Below are 15994 nucleotides of genomic sequence, written 5' to 3'. Positions count from 1 at the left end.
CCCAAGTGTGAGGGCACAGGGGTCCTTGGAGGGGTGTTACAGGTGCTAACGTCAGGGTCCCTGGGGCTGTGTGTTGGAGGGCCATTCTGGGGAAGATCTTTAGCGGCTCCTGCCCAGGGCCCTAATTGCTTAGTGGGGCTGTGACTGGTGGCTCCAGCCAGCCAAGGACTCCAGCTGGCCGTGGCCTGGGCTCCCAAGTGGCTGCTGGGAGAGCAGCTTCCCCATTTAGCCCCAGCTCTGGCAGCAGTCTGACTCTGGTCTGCTTGGCGAAGCTCTCCTCTCCTGTGTTCTCTGCCCTTCCTGGCTTCTCGCCCTGGTTGGCTCTGCTCTTGGACTTTCCCTTGGATTTGGCAACTTGGTAACCTCTTCCCAGGCCCTGCCCCTGCCTGTGCTCTGGACTCTGCCCCTGGATCTCAGCTCCTGAACCTTGCCCCAGCCTGTGCTTTGGACTCTGCCCCAAGGTTTCCCACTTGGATCTGGGAACTTGGCTTGCAAACCCTGACTCAGCCCTTGTTTTAGATGCCGCCCCGGCTCCTGCCTTCCCTCAGCAGCCTAAACACTAGGCAACCCCCTCTCACCCAGTCCCTTGTAGGCTGTGGCCTGCATGTCCCATATTTGGCTTGAATGGCTGCTTGAGCAGCTGTTCAGCAGATTCATTTCTCACTGTCCTGCTTACCTTTTGGTTCGGGGTGCCCGTGCCTTTTAAGGGCTCCCTGGTGGGCAGCACTCCCAGCCCAAGGACTTTGGCTCGGAGCTGCGGAGCCGTGCCCTCTCTTGGCCTTGCGGGTGCCCGCGGTGGAAGCTGCAGTACCTGTGGGGTGTGGAGGTGGATGAGTGCCAGCTGTGTGGGTGGGACTGCAAAGCAGTGCTCCTCTGTCAGAGCTCAGAGCAGGTCCTGCGTGTTCCTTGCTGCTAGGGTGAGAACAGCTTCCTTGGTGTGTTTCAGAATGAGTTGGTCCAAGACGTGGTTATTTCTGTTGTTCCCTCAACTCCACCCTGCTCCATCATGTTTCTGGGGCTGAGGTCTCCCGGTACCATCACTGCATTAGGCTTTGCTGCCTCTAACCCCTCCCAGCGCTGGGTGCTTGGAGTCCTTGTCCCGGTCCACAGGGCCACAAAGCCTTATTGATGTCTTTGGAGTTGTGGGATCAAATCTGCCCTGATTCAGGGGCAGGCTCCTCTGCGGGGAGCTCCCATCTCAACCACTGGTGTGGAACTGTTTCAGCGGCGGTGGCTGTCCTCCGTCAGCCCGGGGTCCTTCCTCAGCTGCTGGCTGGAAATCTAAGTTCTCAGGCTTCATAGACTCACCAAGCAGCAGGGCTGGAAGGGTCACATCTAGTCCAGCCCCTGCCCAGGGCAGAATCAGCCCTGTCCAAACCAGCCCATCTAATCCTTCTCCAACCTTTTAGCAAAATGACACAGTTGGCCCTGACACAACACGACACAACACCCAAACCTACACCAGGAATGGCAAGGAGGCTGCAGTGGCCAACGTCCCGCTGCTGCCAAGGGTGTTAATACGGGCTTGAGAGATGCAAGGAAGGGGGCATGTCCCCCACTACAGAGGAAGGCAATGCCCACCCTCCCAGCCTGTACCAATCTGACCATGGGGTCAAATCCCTTCCTGACCCCATATATGATGTTAGTCTGACCCTGAGTAGAGGGGCAAGCCCCTCTAGCCAGGACCCTGCGGGGTTGGTCCCAGCAGGAGCATTGGCACAGCCCAGCCCTGTCCCCAGCCTGGGCTGCAACAGCACCCAGCACCTCTGGGAGAGGCTTAAAACCCCCTGACACATGGAGCAGAAAGAGGGGAGAATTATTCTCTGCCAGCCCCATGCAGCAGTCAGCAAAGCCAAGAAGCCTGGAGGGCACCCATAGCAGAGCATAGGCATCGCTATGCCTAGAGCATCCTGTGTCCTGTCACCACATGTCAGGAGGTGCCAGGTGTCCAATGCACTTTTCCATGGCCAGGCAGCCTGGTCCCTCTGCCTTTGCCTTCAGACTCCTCACATTTGACCCTGGACATTTAAGGGGAGAATCTCAAACCTGCCCAAGGGGTTTAGATGCCCTGTCTCCATTGCAGTCCACCCCTGAGAGGTTTCATAACTCGGCCTTTGCTATGGGCTTGCAGGGTGGGTTCTCTGGTTTCTGCTGTGCTGGAGGCCTGACCAGATGGCTGTAGTAGTGCTTCCTCCCATCCTGAAGTCCTGTAGCCGTCCAGTAAGGCAGGAGCCTCCATGGGTTGGGGAGCAGGGGGTAGAAGCAGAGAGGAGGCTTTTCTCTCGCACAGGTGGGGAGATGCTGGTGTAGGGACCTCCCCGGTCTGCAGGGGTGGCCTTGGGAAGGGGAACTTCTGCTCCGGGAAAAGGGGTGCTTGTGTCTCTGCCTCTCCTGCAGGAAGCCTGGTCTCTTCACTGTTTCTCTGGTTCTCTCCCCTCTCCATTGTCTCTGGTGATGCTGCCCCTCTCCAGTCACCTGCAGCCCCTCGGCCTGCTCACCTTACAGGCAGGGAGACTCGCTTTGTAAGTGCCTCTCGGTGTGCAGTGTGCATAGCCGCTCCATGCCGCCTGGCATTGCCGCTCATAGCACGCTCCTCGTCTCCTGTGTCTCATGGGCGTAGCGGTGTCTGCTGAGGCCTGTGCTGTGGGGAGCAGTGCTCAGGCCAGGAGGTCCTTGGCCCACCTGCTAGCTGCTGCTGGGGTGGTGTCTGTGAGTGCTTTGTGGCAGGGAAGCTGGGGTGCTGGTGGCTTTGCTCGAGCTCAGTGACAGGGGATCATTACCCCAAGGCCAGGACAGGCTGGGCATGGAGTGGGGATCAGTGCCCTGGGCAAGCCCCAGGCTTCTCTGGTGTGCGCAGTAGGACTGGGGAAGGGGAGGGTGGGATAGCTCTGGTGCAGGGTCCGAGCAGCCCAGGGCTGAGCCGGGGGTGTGCGGGGGGCTTCTGCTCTGACTAAGCTGCCTTCCCATTTCCGTTCTCAGGCTTCCATCAACATCGCACCATTGCCAGATGACAGCAAAGCAGTAAGTGCATCTGCTGTGAGACCTTGCCGTAGTGTGTGCATGCCCCGCCACCAGGCCTTGTGCCCTCTGCTCCTTGCTGGCCCCCATCCCTACAGATGAACCTGGCTGGATATGCTCCCTTTCTCTGTGGCTCTTGCTCCTGTGGCTCGTGGTCCTGCTGCTGTCAGTCCTGCTTGCTGCCCTTCTCTCTTCTCCCCATGCACCCTTGAGAGAGGAGTCTCGTCTCAGCCCCCACTGTCCCTGCTTGTGCCCCTGCCTGTCCCCAACCCTGTGTTGCCTGCTCACATATTCCCTTTGCACCTGGCTGTTCTGCCAGTCCCCCTTGCATCTCACTTGTGGCTCTCACACTCCCTGCAGGCTCTTCCCTACTCGTGCTTCCTTCCTGCAGCCCTGGCAGCTGCCTTCCTGCACTGGAGACTCAGCCCTGGGTGGAGCCCCTGGGCCCTCCCATGGCCTCACGTCACCTCGTGCACGTGGGCCTTGCTGTCCTGGGTGTTGGCCAGTGCCTGGTAGCGGCTGTATCAGTCCTTGCCAGACCTAGAGGCTCTGGGGGCTGGGGCTGAGACTGTTGGCAGTGGTTTTTTTCCTCTCTCCAGCCTGCTGCCTTTCACTGGCTGGCAACCCAGGGGCTTCCCACAGGACTGGCCTCCTCCTTCTGCATGCCAGGGTTGTCTTGCTGCCCTAACTGCTCTTGTTTCTCTTCTCTGTCTCCTCCCCTTTCCTCTGCCTTCTCCCTGGTCTGTCGTGTGGGCACAAGCAGACCAAGCCAGGCGTCATTCAGCCTCTCTCTCGGGTGCGACAGAGTGCTGCCCAGCCCAGTTCGGGGGGCAGGGACAGCCCCAACCCCTTCCAGCTGCCTGAGCTGTGCGCCGGGGTCCCCAACACTGTAAGTGGCCTGCAGCTCCTCCTTACTGTGCCAAGTCAAGGGTCGCGGTCAGTGCCGGGGCACTTGTGGCTCCGCTCGTCCACGCCTCAGGTTCATACCAGGGCAGCAGTGCCCGTGTGCTGCTGCCCTGAGGCTTGCAGGCTCTGGCAGGACAGAGGCTCTGGAGGGATGCGCTTGTCAAGACTGTAGCACCTCGTGGGTAAATGAGGCTGCGCAGGTACGTCTGCATGGTGAAGCACTAACATGAGCTTGGCACAGAGCTGGGGAACGGGCTTCAATCCTGCCAGCTCTCACGGTGCCCAGCACATGCACGGCTCTGCCTCTGGTCTGTTTTTGGCAGCTGTGATTATCCTGACCTGTGCATGTCTCTCTGCAGCCACGAGTGCCCTCTCCCCCCTCTCCAGACGAGGTCCCTGTCAATGTCAAGCAGGCATACAAGACCTTTGCAGCAGTGCCCCTATCCCACCCTCTCCTGGAGTCGCAGGTGAGCCGGCCAGGGGCAGCAGGGGCGAGTAACAGTACACCGAGACGAGGGTCTGGGCGGGGGTGAAGGGGAGTCTGGGAGCAGGGCAGGGGCAGGGGTGCCACTCTGTTCCACAGCGATGGTGCCAGAGCAGCACAGGCTGTGGTGGGGCCATGGCGAGCAATCACCTGCTATTGCAGGCCACGAGGATGAGGTCATCTAACCCTGCTCCTGAGTGGAGCGCACCCACCTGCCTGGGGTCTGTGTCATGCAGCATCACTGCCGTGTGGTCAGAAACCCCCTCCCAGCCTGTGTCTCTGCATGGCCATTTCACACCTGTTTGTCCTTGTTCCAGAGCTGTCCTTCCAGTCTCCTGCCCCCGGTGCCCCCACAGTATTCACAGGAGCTTTCTGAGCCCCCTCCTGCTCAGTGCTCACTATGCTCAGCTTGTCCCCTCTCCCCTCCCCTGCTCAGTCCAGCCCCTCTCTCTGCGCAGCTCCTGTTTGAATTCACCTCCATGCCTTGTCCCTAGAGGGGTGCGCAGTGTTCCCGGCTCTTCCCCAGCTCCACTGCAAACAGCTCGGCCCGTCGCAGCACCCTGCCTCCCAGGCTGTCTGGCCTGCTCTGCCCCATGACACCTGTTTCTCCATCCTCTTTGTAGCAGCTTCTCAGATACTTGGGACCTGCTATCATGTCCTCTGTCCATCTCCCTTTCACCAAGCAAAACATCTCTAGTTCCTTGTTCCTACATCGTACAGCTCATCCCAGCCCCTGCGGAGACTGTTCTGTCTGCCTCCTCTTCCTGCCTCCTCTTCCTGTTGATCCCCCCCATGACATAGTTACTGTTCTTTTCCTCCTTTATCTTCACCAAATGCACGGACCAACCCTGCCACTCTCTTCCCCCAGGGCCTGGCTTTGACACACAGTGCAATGCCTCTTCATTTCCCCTGTGCCTGTCCTGGAGCAAGATGTGCCCCTCTGTGTTGATGAGAGTTAGAGTCCACCCTGTCATAATTTTGGTGCAGACTACAGCCTCCAGTCCCTCCTGCTTGTTCCCCCTACTCCCTGCATCAGCCTGTTCCACAGGATCAGCCCTGTGGCTTCTACTTAACTTGCAGCCGACTTTTACGCCCAAGGTTTCTTCCTTCTCTGTAGCTGGCAGCTGGGGCATTGCCAGCACGTGAATCCTTGTTAGGCCTAAATGGTCCTTGTACTTTACCCCATGAAAATACATTTCATTTCTGTCACATCAGCCTTCATGCTTCCCCATTCTTCCTGTGTGGTATTCCAGTCCCCCTCTGCATTGACAGCATCTCAGCCCTGCCTTTGTGCAGGGCTTTGAGATCCCTTTCCACTGTGTTCCAGTGAGTCTGCCACCCATCATTAGCATGCTCGTCTGCTGTGTCACTGTCACTCATGACTGTGCTAATCAGGATTGGTCCCAAGACTGATCGTTGAGAAATACCACTGGGAACCTGCTGCCAGGTTGCTAGCTGACGTTTCAGCACAGCCCCTCAGGTCTTGCCCAGATGCATTTCTTTCCCTGCTTTACACTTCTTGTGCTGATTTTCTCCTGTTTAATTTCTCATTTCCCATGTGGCACCACATCAGGCTGTCCATAAGGCTGATTTACCACATTTCACTTCTCTAGAAAATCCAGTATCTTATCAAAAAAACGCTTAGATTAGTCTGGCATGAGCTAACTTTGCTAAACTTGAGTTGCATTATATTCCCTTCCTGTTTACCGCTAGATCTTTAATTTATTCTTTTTTATTGTTTGCTCTAAAGGCTTGCACACTGCTGAAGTCAGACTAACGGGCTTTGGGTTGCCCCTTCTTAAACATAGGTACTATGTTTGCTGTTTTTCATTTCTCCACTGCTGCCCCCTGTTCATCAGATCCATTAAAAGTCCTTGTGGCTTGACTTGCAGTTTCTTATTCCAGTTCTTTCCCTGTTCTGGGATAAGATTGTACATTGCCCCTGGCTACAGTGCATGCAGCTTCTTGAGTCTCGTCTCCACCTTGGTCCTACCCATTTCCATACCCTCACTCCCATTAAGCAGCCCACCCTCATCCCTGTTCTCAGCATCTTCCTCCTTACTGAAAATGGAGGCAAAGCTTTTGATAAACTCTTAGATGATAAGAACATCAGTGTGGCCAGACTGGGTCAGACCAACGGTCCCTCTCACCTAGTAGTCTGTCTCTGACAGTGTCAGAGATGGATGCCACAGCAGGAGAGCATTGGACTGGGTATCTCCAGAGTGATCAGTGCCCCCTCTGGTATCCACCATTATTGTTTTAGAGCTGCCAGAGCAAACATCTCGAACCCTTCTGTTCAGTAGCCATTCACTGATCCATCATCCGTGATCTGATCCAATCCCTTGTGGAGCTCTGCCTTCATCACCCCCTGGGGCAATGAATTCCCCATGTTAACTACGTGTTGCATAAAAAAAGACTTTCTCTTGTTAATTTTAAACTCATCTCCTACTAATTTCAGTGGGTGCCCGTAGTTCTGGTGTCCTGGGATGTGGTGAACAACAGGTCCCTGTTCCCTTCCTGATCATCTCCAGTCTCAACCCACCTTCGCTGCACAGCAGCCCCATTTTTTATTTAGCTAAAAACCCTTTTGATGTTTGTTTTAATAACGTTTGCAAGGTAAAATTCAGCTTGACTGTTAGCTGCTCTCATTTTATCCTGACCCGCCCTGTGTAGCTTTCTCTGCTGATCAGTTCCTCTTTCCATTCCTTCTGGGCTCTTTGCTTACATTTAATGCCCTTATTCATCTTGTATGTCTGGAGCTTTTCCGTGTTCATTTTTCCCTCACTTGGGGAAGCAAAGCCCAGGAAATTATTGCATCTTTGAGTTCACTACCTGCTACCCCTCATTTTTCCTGTTTGCCTTTTGGAAACTTGGTTCCTTGTGGGTTTATTTATTCATCCAGTCTGGATTAGCGTTCGTATTGTCTAGGTTGTTTTCTGTAACCAGCTCTTCATAATATCCTCGCTAATTGCCAGTCCAGGTCTGAGGTAGCATCACGTCTCACTGGTTCTTCGTTGGAGAAGTCTGATGTCAGCTGTCACATCCATGAATATCTGGGGCCTAGCCCTGCTGGTAGCGGTTGCTGTCCTGTCTCTAGCTGGGAAGTTGAAGTCTCCTGTAGTGACACAATATTTGTTTCTGTAATGAGAGGGCACGGTGGTGGGGAACTGCTTCTCATGTGCTGCTCTTCCCTCCCACAGGAGCTGCATGGTCAAACAAGCACAGAGAAGTTCAAAGCCACCCATGAGGTGAGTCCTGGTGCAGGGGCTGGAGCTGGCGTTTTGATCCTGGGCTGTGGGAGGACAGATTCTAGTATGGCGGTCATGGGGCATGGTGGAGGGAGGCTGCAGATAAGGAGCAGAGACCAGGGAAGCAGGGTGGGCACATGTTAAGGAAGCAGGCATGGCACAAGGATGCCTGCCATGGGGGCTGGCTCTAGGGAAGGCAGACAGGGGGCATACGTCTGGAGGGCTTGGATGCAGGGCATGGTCTCAGTCACTGTCACACCAATGTGGTGGTTGCAGGTGCCATCGCCTGGGGGGCTGCACAGCCCCGAGCAGCGGTCCTTCCGCGAGAGGCAGAAGTACTTTGAGATTGAGGTGAAGCAGCAGCAGGTGGACAAGCCCCCGAAGCGCGTCTCCCTGGTGGGTGAAGATGACCTGAAGAAGATGAAAGAGGAGGAAGGTGAGATGGAGTCATGGCTGTGGAGGTGGGGGGTTGCACCGCTGGGGGTAGGGTCTTTCCTGCAGGTCTTGGAGGGGTCAAGGAATCTAACCCCCTACACCTGACATCCTGCACCCCAACAAGAACCAGTCTTGCTGGTGAGGTTACAGTGAAGCCTTAACCAATTGCCATCATAGATTTCATAGACATTCGGGCTGGAAGGGACCTCGGAAGGTCGAGTCCAGCCCCCCTGCCCCAGGGGTAGGAAGTCAGCTGGTGTCACAGGATCCCAGCAAGATAAACATCCAGTTTTCTCTTGAAGGTGTTCAAAGTGGGTGCTTGAACCACCTCCGATGTCAGTCTATTCCAGAGCTTGGGGGCTCAGACAGTAAAGGAATTCTTCCTTACGTCCAGCCTGAAATTGTCTTTCAGTTTATAACTGTTCAACCTTGTCAGCCTTGAAGAAGCTTGAGACCAGCTTTAAAATCAGACACATAGAGCCCATCTTTGACCCTTGGGCTTGAGCCCAATGGCGTTATGCCCTCACCTTCCCTCCTGAGATAGGAAAGTCCTTGCCCCATGGGGCCTGCTTGTCAGCTCCATCCCTCGCCTGGGGCCCTGCCTCCTGGGGCCCCTCTGGGACTCTGTCCCTTGGTGCTGGTGTGGGCTGTGTTGGGGCAGGGGGCCTACCCCCTGCTTCTGGCCTGGGGGTGAAATCACCTGTGGGCCTCTGTTGGTCTGGCTCTGATGTGGGGGCCGCACGTTGGCTACCGTGTGCATGCCTCCCAGAGGCTCTGCTGTCACCTGGTGAGGGCCCTGGCCCAGGGAGCAGTACAGGGAGCGCAGAAGATCATGGGTCTCAGATCACAGCCATAAAGGGAGACGGGAAAAGCCTTTGTTACTGAGAGGACGGCAGGTTGGAGGGAAGGAATCTGTGCCCGGGGTGCAAAGGAGCACCACGTCCCAAGAGTGGGCTCAAAGCAGGGGCAGAACTTACCTGCAGAGGATGAGGGAGGCCCTTAGAGGAAAGGGGCTGTGAGGGCCTCTCCCCACTCACCGGGGCCCCTCTCATTGTGCTAGCCCGCAAACTTCAGCAGAAACGTGCCATGCTGCTGGAGGAGGAGGAGGAGGAGGAAGAGGACATGGGGAAGCCAGTGCCTGATATGAGCACACAGTCCACTGTCATCATTGAGGGTGTGGAGTACAAGATCGAGCGGCTAAATGGCAGGAGCCCGCAGTCACCCACAGCTCGGTAAGATGGCTCCCGCTTAGCCCTGTGCCAGCAGCTTTGCCTGTCCTTGGGCAGCTCCTCTGCGAGGCAGCACAAGGCAGGTAGGTCATTGCCAGCCCTAGTTCCATCCCAGGAGAGGCTGCCAGCTTCCTGCCCATGAGTACATGGAGCCATTTGCTTCAAACCTCTGCCTGGGCACTGAGCCCATGCCAGCTTCGCCATTAGCCTGCCCCTCGTTCCTGGCTCAGCCGGGCTCTCCCCAAGATGCGGCTATCTTGGGACAGCTGGTCTTATTCCATGCTGCGCAAATGCATGTGGCAGGTGTTCAGCTGAGCATAGCCCAGCTCAGGGCCTGTGCAGTCCCCTTGCCTGACCCTTTCCTCCAGGCCTGTGTGTCTTCTCCTGTAGGCACCTTGGTCCTCCACCTGACCAGAGCCCCAGGTGTGTGACCTCCCAAAGACTTTTCCCTTCTGGTCCCTGCTTGTGCTGTCTTGGAGCCTGCCCCAGTCAGATCGGACCAGAGGGGACAAAGAGCCCCTGTGCCAGGATCCAGAGCTGTGGAGCCTCACTGGCCAACTTCCCTGAGGCCTGGGTCCCTGCCTCCATGGGAGGGGGGTGGTCCATGTTGTGCACCCATGGCAGCGCATGCAGGCCTCCAGTCCCAATAGCTCCTGTGTGTCTTGCTCCCAGGTTTCCTGAGGCTGCTGAGAACAGCAGCTCCCAAAGGAACTCACTGGAGGAGGGCTTCAGGCCTGAGCAGAGGCCCAACTCCATGTCTGGGTAAGACTCAGCCCAGCCCAGGGGCTGCCAGGCAGTGGTGCCAGCCCCTTGGCCTTCAGCGGGGTGGGGCAAGGTCTGGGGGAGGAGGGGCAGTGGTGATGCTTTGCCTCTCTGCACAGGCTGAGCCCTGTGTACCCGGGAGCTGGGGGTGAGCCGGGGGCACCCGTGCGCACAGCCAAGGCCGAGCGGCGGCACCAGGAGCGGCTGCGGATGCAGAGCCCGGAGCTCCTGAGCAGCCAAGACAAGGAGCTGTCTCCAGCTGAGCGCCGGGCGCTGGAGGCAGAGAAACGAGCCATGTGGAGGGCAGCCCGGTGAGTCAACAGGAGCCCATAAGACAGGCAGGGATGGGCTGGTGTTTCAGGGAATAGATGGGAAATGTCTAGAGAACCATGGGCCTGGAGGACTCCTGGGTTTTCCTCCAATGCTGCATGCCCACCTCTGCCCCTCTGAGCACACTGGCTCCAACAGGTGCTGGAGGACTGGTCTGTGCTTCACGTTCTGGCAGCCCTCGGGGGTTTTGCTCCTCCGGACTGAATCGGGTCAAATCACGTCTGCCCCCAGCTCAGACACTCTTGTGTGACAGTGCAGAGCCCTGCTCATCCCCCATGTCCAGCCTGTCCCACAGCGCAGGGCAGGGAAAGGATCAGGTGGAAAATCAGAACAGGTGGAAGGGAGAGTGTCTCACACATCCCAGCTGCCCCCAGCCGTGGAGCAACTTGCCACAGGATGCCAGAGAGGCCAAGGCCCAGCATGAGCCAGGGCAGTGGCCATTTATGCGGTTGACGCGAATGACTCCAGTGAGCCTAGACAGTCTTTGTGGAGGAAAGTGAGCCCCTGCCATGGGATGCAGGGCGGGCAGGGGTCTGCTGGGTGGCAAGACCAGGCCCCTGCCATTGCTGGCACTGTACCACTGTTTAGCTCCATTTTGGAACGTGAAAGTTTTCCCCTCTGCTCCGATCGAGAGGTGAAGACCTGATTCCCAGCCAAACATTATCCATGGCCCCATCCTGCAGCTCGAATCACCCTGCTTCTGCTTCTGCCCTGGTGCTGTCCCCACGTACAACACCTCCAGCCATCAGGGGTCAGTGACAGGCTGCTCCCGCCTGCCACTGCCACACTCCTGACCCCTTCCTCTGTGGGACCTGACGTGGGGCATGGCTGGGACAGGAGCTCTGGGGCCAGCTGGACACCACTTTGACCCAGCCTGGTGAGGCCTGGAGTCCATGCCATGGAGGTGCTGGCAGCACTGGATGGGAGCTGCTGGGGCCAATGAAACGCCTGTCACCTGCCCCTGCCACAGTTTCCCACACTGCTCTTACAGCGTACTTTCTGGTCCAGCCTTGTGGCACTGTGATGCCCAGGCCAGTCAGCGTCCAGCCAGGTGTCAGGGGACAGGGCTGCTCCTCTCTGGGTCTCCTCCGCTGTTCAAGGGAAGGGGCTGAGATGCAGGCACAGCCCCAGCCCCAGTTCTGCCAGGACACAGGGCCCTGTCGGCATCTTGTGCTTCTGTAGAGCAGCTCCCACCTCGCGTTGTTCACTCTGGCTCCTGGGTCTCCTGTCTTGCTGCTGGCTCTCTCTCCCCATGTTTCCATGTCATGACTGATTCAGCCTCCCCTGAGTCTGTGCAGGCAGAGCAGCGGCACCCCTGAGGCTGCAGCATGGTGGCCAAGTGGGAAGAAAATTTTCTGAGGGTTTCAGTTGGAGTTGAAATTATTTTAAACCTTTTCATTTAATGCAACAGTTCTGTGTCTCCTCCTGTTTAGCTCCTTCTAGACAATTCACTGAAAAGATCGGAAGAAATTGGGTTATTATACAGCAAAGTTATAATCAATGGCGGTGTCTGGATTCAGCCCTCAGATTTGGTCTGCCTTGCTTGCAGTGGGCAACAGGGCGCAGGAGGCGGCAGGCTGCCCCCACGTGTCTGCCATAGGGAGGCAGCAGGAGGAGGGGAGCACTCCTTCTCCTCCCTGTGCCTCACTTCCCTGCTACAGACCTCTAAGAGTGTGAGAGACTGAGGCAGGAGGTGGCTGGCAGGCCCCAAGCAAACCCTGCCCCTCCTGTCCATGACTGCCCCGTCCCCAGGAGTGGCCTCTATCCCAGCAGAGGCAGAGCGGGAGGACAACAGCCAGCAGGACGCCTGGTCTGTGCTGACTGCCACCTCCTACCTCACCCAGGCAGGTTGCACCCGCCAGGGAGCCCAGCCCTCGGTACTGAGCGGGGCCGGGGCTCAGGCATTTGGCTGGCAGCATCTCGCTGGCCTGTATTTCTTATGCTGCTGGTTGCTCTTTCTAACTTCTCTCTTCTGCTTCTCTCCAGTTCTGTCTGTCTGTGCGTGTGTGTACATGGGTGTCCTGCATGCATACTGTCTCTCCTCCTCCATCAGGCCTTCCTCCTTGCCCAGGGGTGCCCTGTCAGGACACATGTCCATGCCCTTGTTCCCTGTGGGACTCCCCTGTCTTGGTACGTGTGCCTCTGGGTGGCTGCGTGTGGAAGGACATGGCCCCAGCCAGGGCAGAAGTGCAGCATGTCCCAGCAGGGCGTGTACTTCCTGCCCACCCGCAGTACACATGTGCCCCATTAGGACAGCCCCTCCCTGGTGTATGCTGGTGCCCTCTGGATACATGCACACGTGTGCTCACATGCTCTAGCATGTGGCACACACGCAGCCTCCTCCCCTGCCCCGTGGGTGCTTGTCCTCCCTTGCAGCCTCCATCCCAGCTGGCAGGCACAGGTGCACGTGTGCACGCACACTTGTTCCCACCCTGCCAGCTCTCACGCTCCTCCCTGCACAGTGACACCATCCCCATCTCCCAGATGAGCCCTGCCCAGGGCTCCCACGCCAGGGCAGGTCTGTGTAAGCCAGGGCAGGGCAGCAAAGTCTTCCCCATGGGCAGGTTTCCCAGAATCATCCCCAGGTTCCTGTGCCTGATGCCTCTCGTGCTGGCTGGGGCTGGAGCAGGAGCTGAGCCCGTGCCAGGCCCCCCAGCCCCCTCCCCCAGGGCACGTTCCAATCTCTGTCTCTCTTTCTCTCCCTGCTCTCGCCTGCTGTGACGTTCATCATCATCATCTCCTCCTCCTCCTCCTCCTCTCCTCCTCCTCCTGCTCAGCTCCTCCGCTCTTGAAGACAGTATTAAACAGTACGAGCAGGATCTGGCCAGGAAGCTGTACCAGTCCCGGCAGCGGGTGCCTGCTCCTGGGGCCAGGCCGGCTCAGGTGCTGAGCCCGGTGCAGAGTCACGCCACAAGGACCCTGGGGTCAGGAAGCCAATCCAGGTGTGCACAGCCCGTTCCCCCGGCTGCATGCTCCCAGTCTGAACGCCTGCAGGGCCTGCGGGGAACAGCTCCTGCATCCATGCGCTGGGGCCGCCGCTCCTGCTCCTGCAGCCAGGTCGCCTGCAAGGGGTGCAGGCCAGGACGTAGCTGAGGGGGCAGATGCTGCTGAGCCCTGTGCCTGTGCTGTCCGCAGCTCTGAGTCCCCACACACCAGGAGGGTGCAGGGCACAGATGCACAGGGAGAGCTTGGCCCCCAAAGCACAGGTGGTTCTCCCCCTCTTCAGCCCCGGGGCCCCTGGCACATTCTTAGACACCCCCAGGAGCCCTGCAGCACCTATGCAGGCTGATTGCATTGGCTGGGAGGAGGCTCAGGGCTGGTGGCACTGAGTGCAGCTGTTGTTGGAGTGCCCCCCACCTTGACAGCCTGTCAAGGCCCTTCCCTGGTTCATCCTGGGGCCAGGGGCTGGCTGCTGGAATCACCCACAGTCGCATGCTATGAGAAGGTGGCTGATGTCTTCTCTCTCACTTCCCGAGGCAGGATGAAGTCCCTGGAGCAGGATGCCCTCAAAGCACAGATGGTGATTGCCAAGTCCAAGGAAGGGAAGAAGCGCAGCACCCTGGAGCAGCTGGCAGAGTCGCCTTCCCCTGCCCCCACCCCATCGCCAACGCCTCTGGAAGGTACTACATGGTGACATCATGGGCTGGTGGGGGCCAGGTGTCACCGCACCTCAAGGGAGCAGCTCAGGGCTCGCTACCCTCAGCATGCTAACCAGGGCTCCCAGGTGCCAGCATGGGAGAGTGTGTCAGCATGACAGGTGGTCCTGCTCACCCCAGACTTGGAGACGTCCCTCTGTGGGTGACAGCTTTATGCAGCAAAGCAGGGGAGCTAAGCCATCCCCTGCCTGGAGGAGCAGAGGCCCCTGTGCACAGACCTGTGCTGGGGCAGCCTACCATGGGCAATGCTTGGGCGTGAGGTGCAGAACATGACATGGTCTCTGCTAACCAGCAACTCTGCCTCTTTCACAGATTGCAGCCCCAGGACCGTCACCTCGCCAGGACGCCTGGTACGCGATGCAGGCACTTGTCTTCTCCCTGTTTATGAACCTGGGATCCCTGCTCCTGAACCCGCCCAGCCCTGAGAGGGCAGAGTAGCTCTTACTGCCAGGCAGGGGCCTTCCACCCAGAGCCTTGTGCCAGCCCAGTTCTGGGGCACAGGCAGCAGGAGCCGGCTGTGGCCGTGTGAGCTCAGCAGCATTGGCCTGAGAGCTGATATCAAGCCCCAGGTTCCCATTTCCCCCACCTCTGAGCTCACCCCTTTCCCACCTTCACTTCCTTGCCTCTCTCCTCCTTCAGCTCAGCCTCTGCTCTTTGCGCCTCAAAGGCCTTTCCCTTCCAAGACCTCGTCATTCCTCTCCTGGTTTACACGATCTCCAGCAGCTTTGAGCAGCTTTAGTCGAGACCAGACATGAGAGACAAGTCTCAGCCCAGAGAGCTCAAAGTCTAATAGCCAGGACAGACAGACAGAGGAAGGGGAGCAGAAATGGAGAGAATGGGATGGGCTGGCCCCAGTCACGCCACAGGGCAGGCGCGGGGCTCAGGCCAGAAGTCCCTCTGGGCAGGACTTTCCAAGGAGCTGCGAACCTGCTCCAGTCCTTGCCAGTTCAGTGGAACCCACCACATCCGCCTGCTTTTAGGACACCTGTCTCTCGTGGGCCCTGAGGAGCAGCAGAGGGCAGGGCTGTCCCCCAGGGATGATGTGAGCAGCAGGCAGGTGTCTGCACAGCACAGAAGTGTCCCCGCCACATGCCCCGGCCCCTGTGTTGCTGGCAGTGCCCTGCAGCCCTCCACTCGCTGCTGCTCTCTCTCTCTCTCACTCGCTGTCTTTCTCTCTTTCTCGCCATCTCTCGCCATCCCTTCCAGTCCATGTCTGAAAAGAAGTTTGACTACCGGGAATTTGCCGCTATTCCTTCTTCCAAACCCGTTTATGAAATCCAGGTACAAGCTGCATGCTGCCCTTCTGTGTCCAGCTGCCAGCACACCCGCCAGGCCGGCTCTGGTGGGAATTCCCTCACCCACTCACCTAGAAAAGCCTGTCTCGGGGTAGGGGTAGAGCTGAGGGATTGTGGGTAAAATGTCTTTGGGATGTAGCAGGATTATGGTGTGCGGCACAGGGAAGCACCCTCACTCCCTGCAGTGAAATCTGGTGTCTGTGCTGATGGCTGCCAGCTGAGCGCAAGGACACGGGCACACGGCGCAAGGACAGGAGACTGCCACCAAGGCCTGTTCACATGGGAGGCAGCAACCTTCGTCTGCTGGAAGAGCCGTGTGTGAGAGGCAGCGCTTCCCCACAGCATCACGCTCTCCCTGCAGGCAGTCGGCCTGAGTGTGGAAGACTTCAACCAAGTAGTAGAGGCCTCGGTTTTTATAAACGCTTTTGTGAACACACAGCCTTGAATTGTCTTGCTGTTCCAGTCTCACAGCACCTCAGGGAGCTCTTGCGGACTCAGGGGCAGAGGGACAAGAACCTCCATGCCAACGTTGAAATGAGGCTGCCTAGGGCCGACGGCTGCCCTGGAAGCAAGTGAACCCCAGGAGAAGAGAACAACCACGAGGACTCAAAAGCCAAGGGGTCAATGGAAG

General features: G+C 57.9%; 1 protein-coding gene across 4 annotated transcripts in view; it reads left to right on the top strand.

Annotated features, from left to right (window-relative positions):
• The window catches only part of SCRIB (scribbled planar cell polarity protein), a 157891-nt gene that overhangs the window by 129908 nt on the left and 11989 nt on the right, over positions 1-15994 (top strand). The window contains exons 31-42 of one of the 4 annotated variants that reach the window (XM_019528275.1): positions 2980-3021; positions 3779-3907; positions 4284-4391; positions 7609-7656; positions 7933-8092; positions 9152-9323; positions 9993-10082; positions 10202-10393; positions 13190-13354; positions 13893-14032; positions 14381-14418; positions 15275-15349. In XM_019528275.1, the coding sequence (XP_019383820.1) occupies positions 2980-3021; positions 3779-3907; positions 4284-4391; positions 7609-7656; positions 7933-8092; positions 9152-9323; positions 9993-10082; positions 10202-10393; positions 13190-13354; positions 13893-14032; positions 14381-14418; positions 15275-15349 (1359 nt within the window). The remainder of the gene's footprint in view (positions 1-2979; positions 3022-3778; positions 3908-4283; positions 4392-7608; positions 7657-7932; positions 8093-9151; positions 9324-9992; positions 10083-10201; positions 10394-13189; positions 13355-13892; positions 14033-14380; positions 14419-15274; positions 15350-15994) is intronic. The other 3 variants (XM_019528277.1, XM_019528278.1, XM_019528276.1) reach the window with 3 other exon arrangements.

The sequence above is a fragment of the Gavialis gangeticus genome, unplaced genomic scaffold, assembly GCF_001723915.1.
Source record: "Gavialis gangeticus isolate Ggan-Ray unplaced genomic scaffold, GavGan_comp1, whole genome shotgun sequence".
In the NCBI taxonomy this organism is placed as follows: domain Eukaryota; kingdom Metazoa; phylum Chordata; order Crocodylia; family Gavialidae; genus Gavialis; species Gavialis gangeticus.
This window is presented reverse-complemented; position numbering and strand designations above follow the sequence as displayed.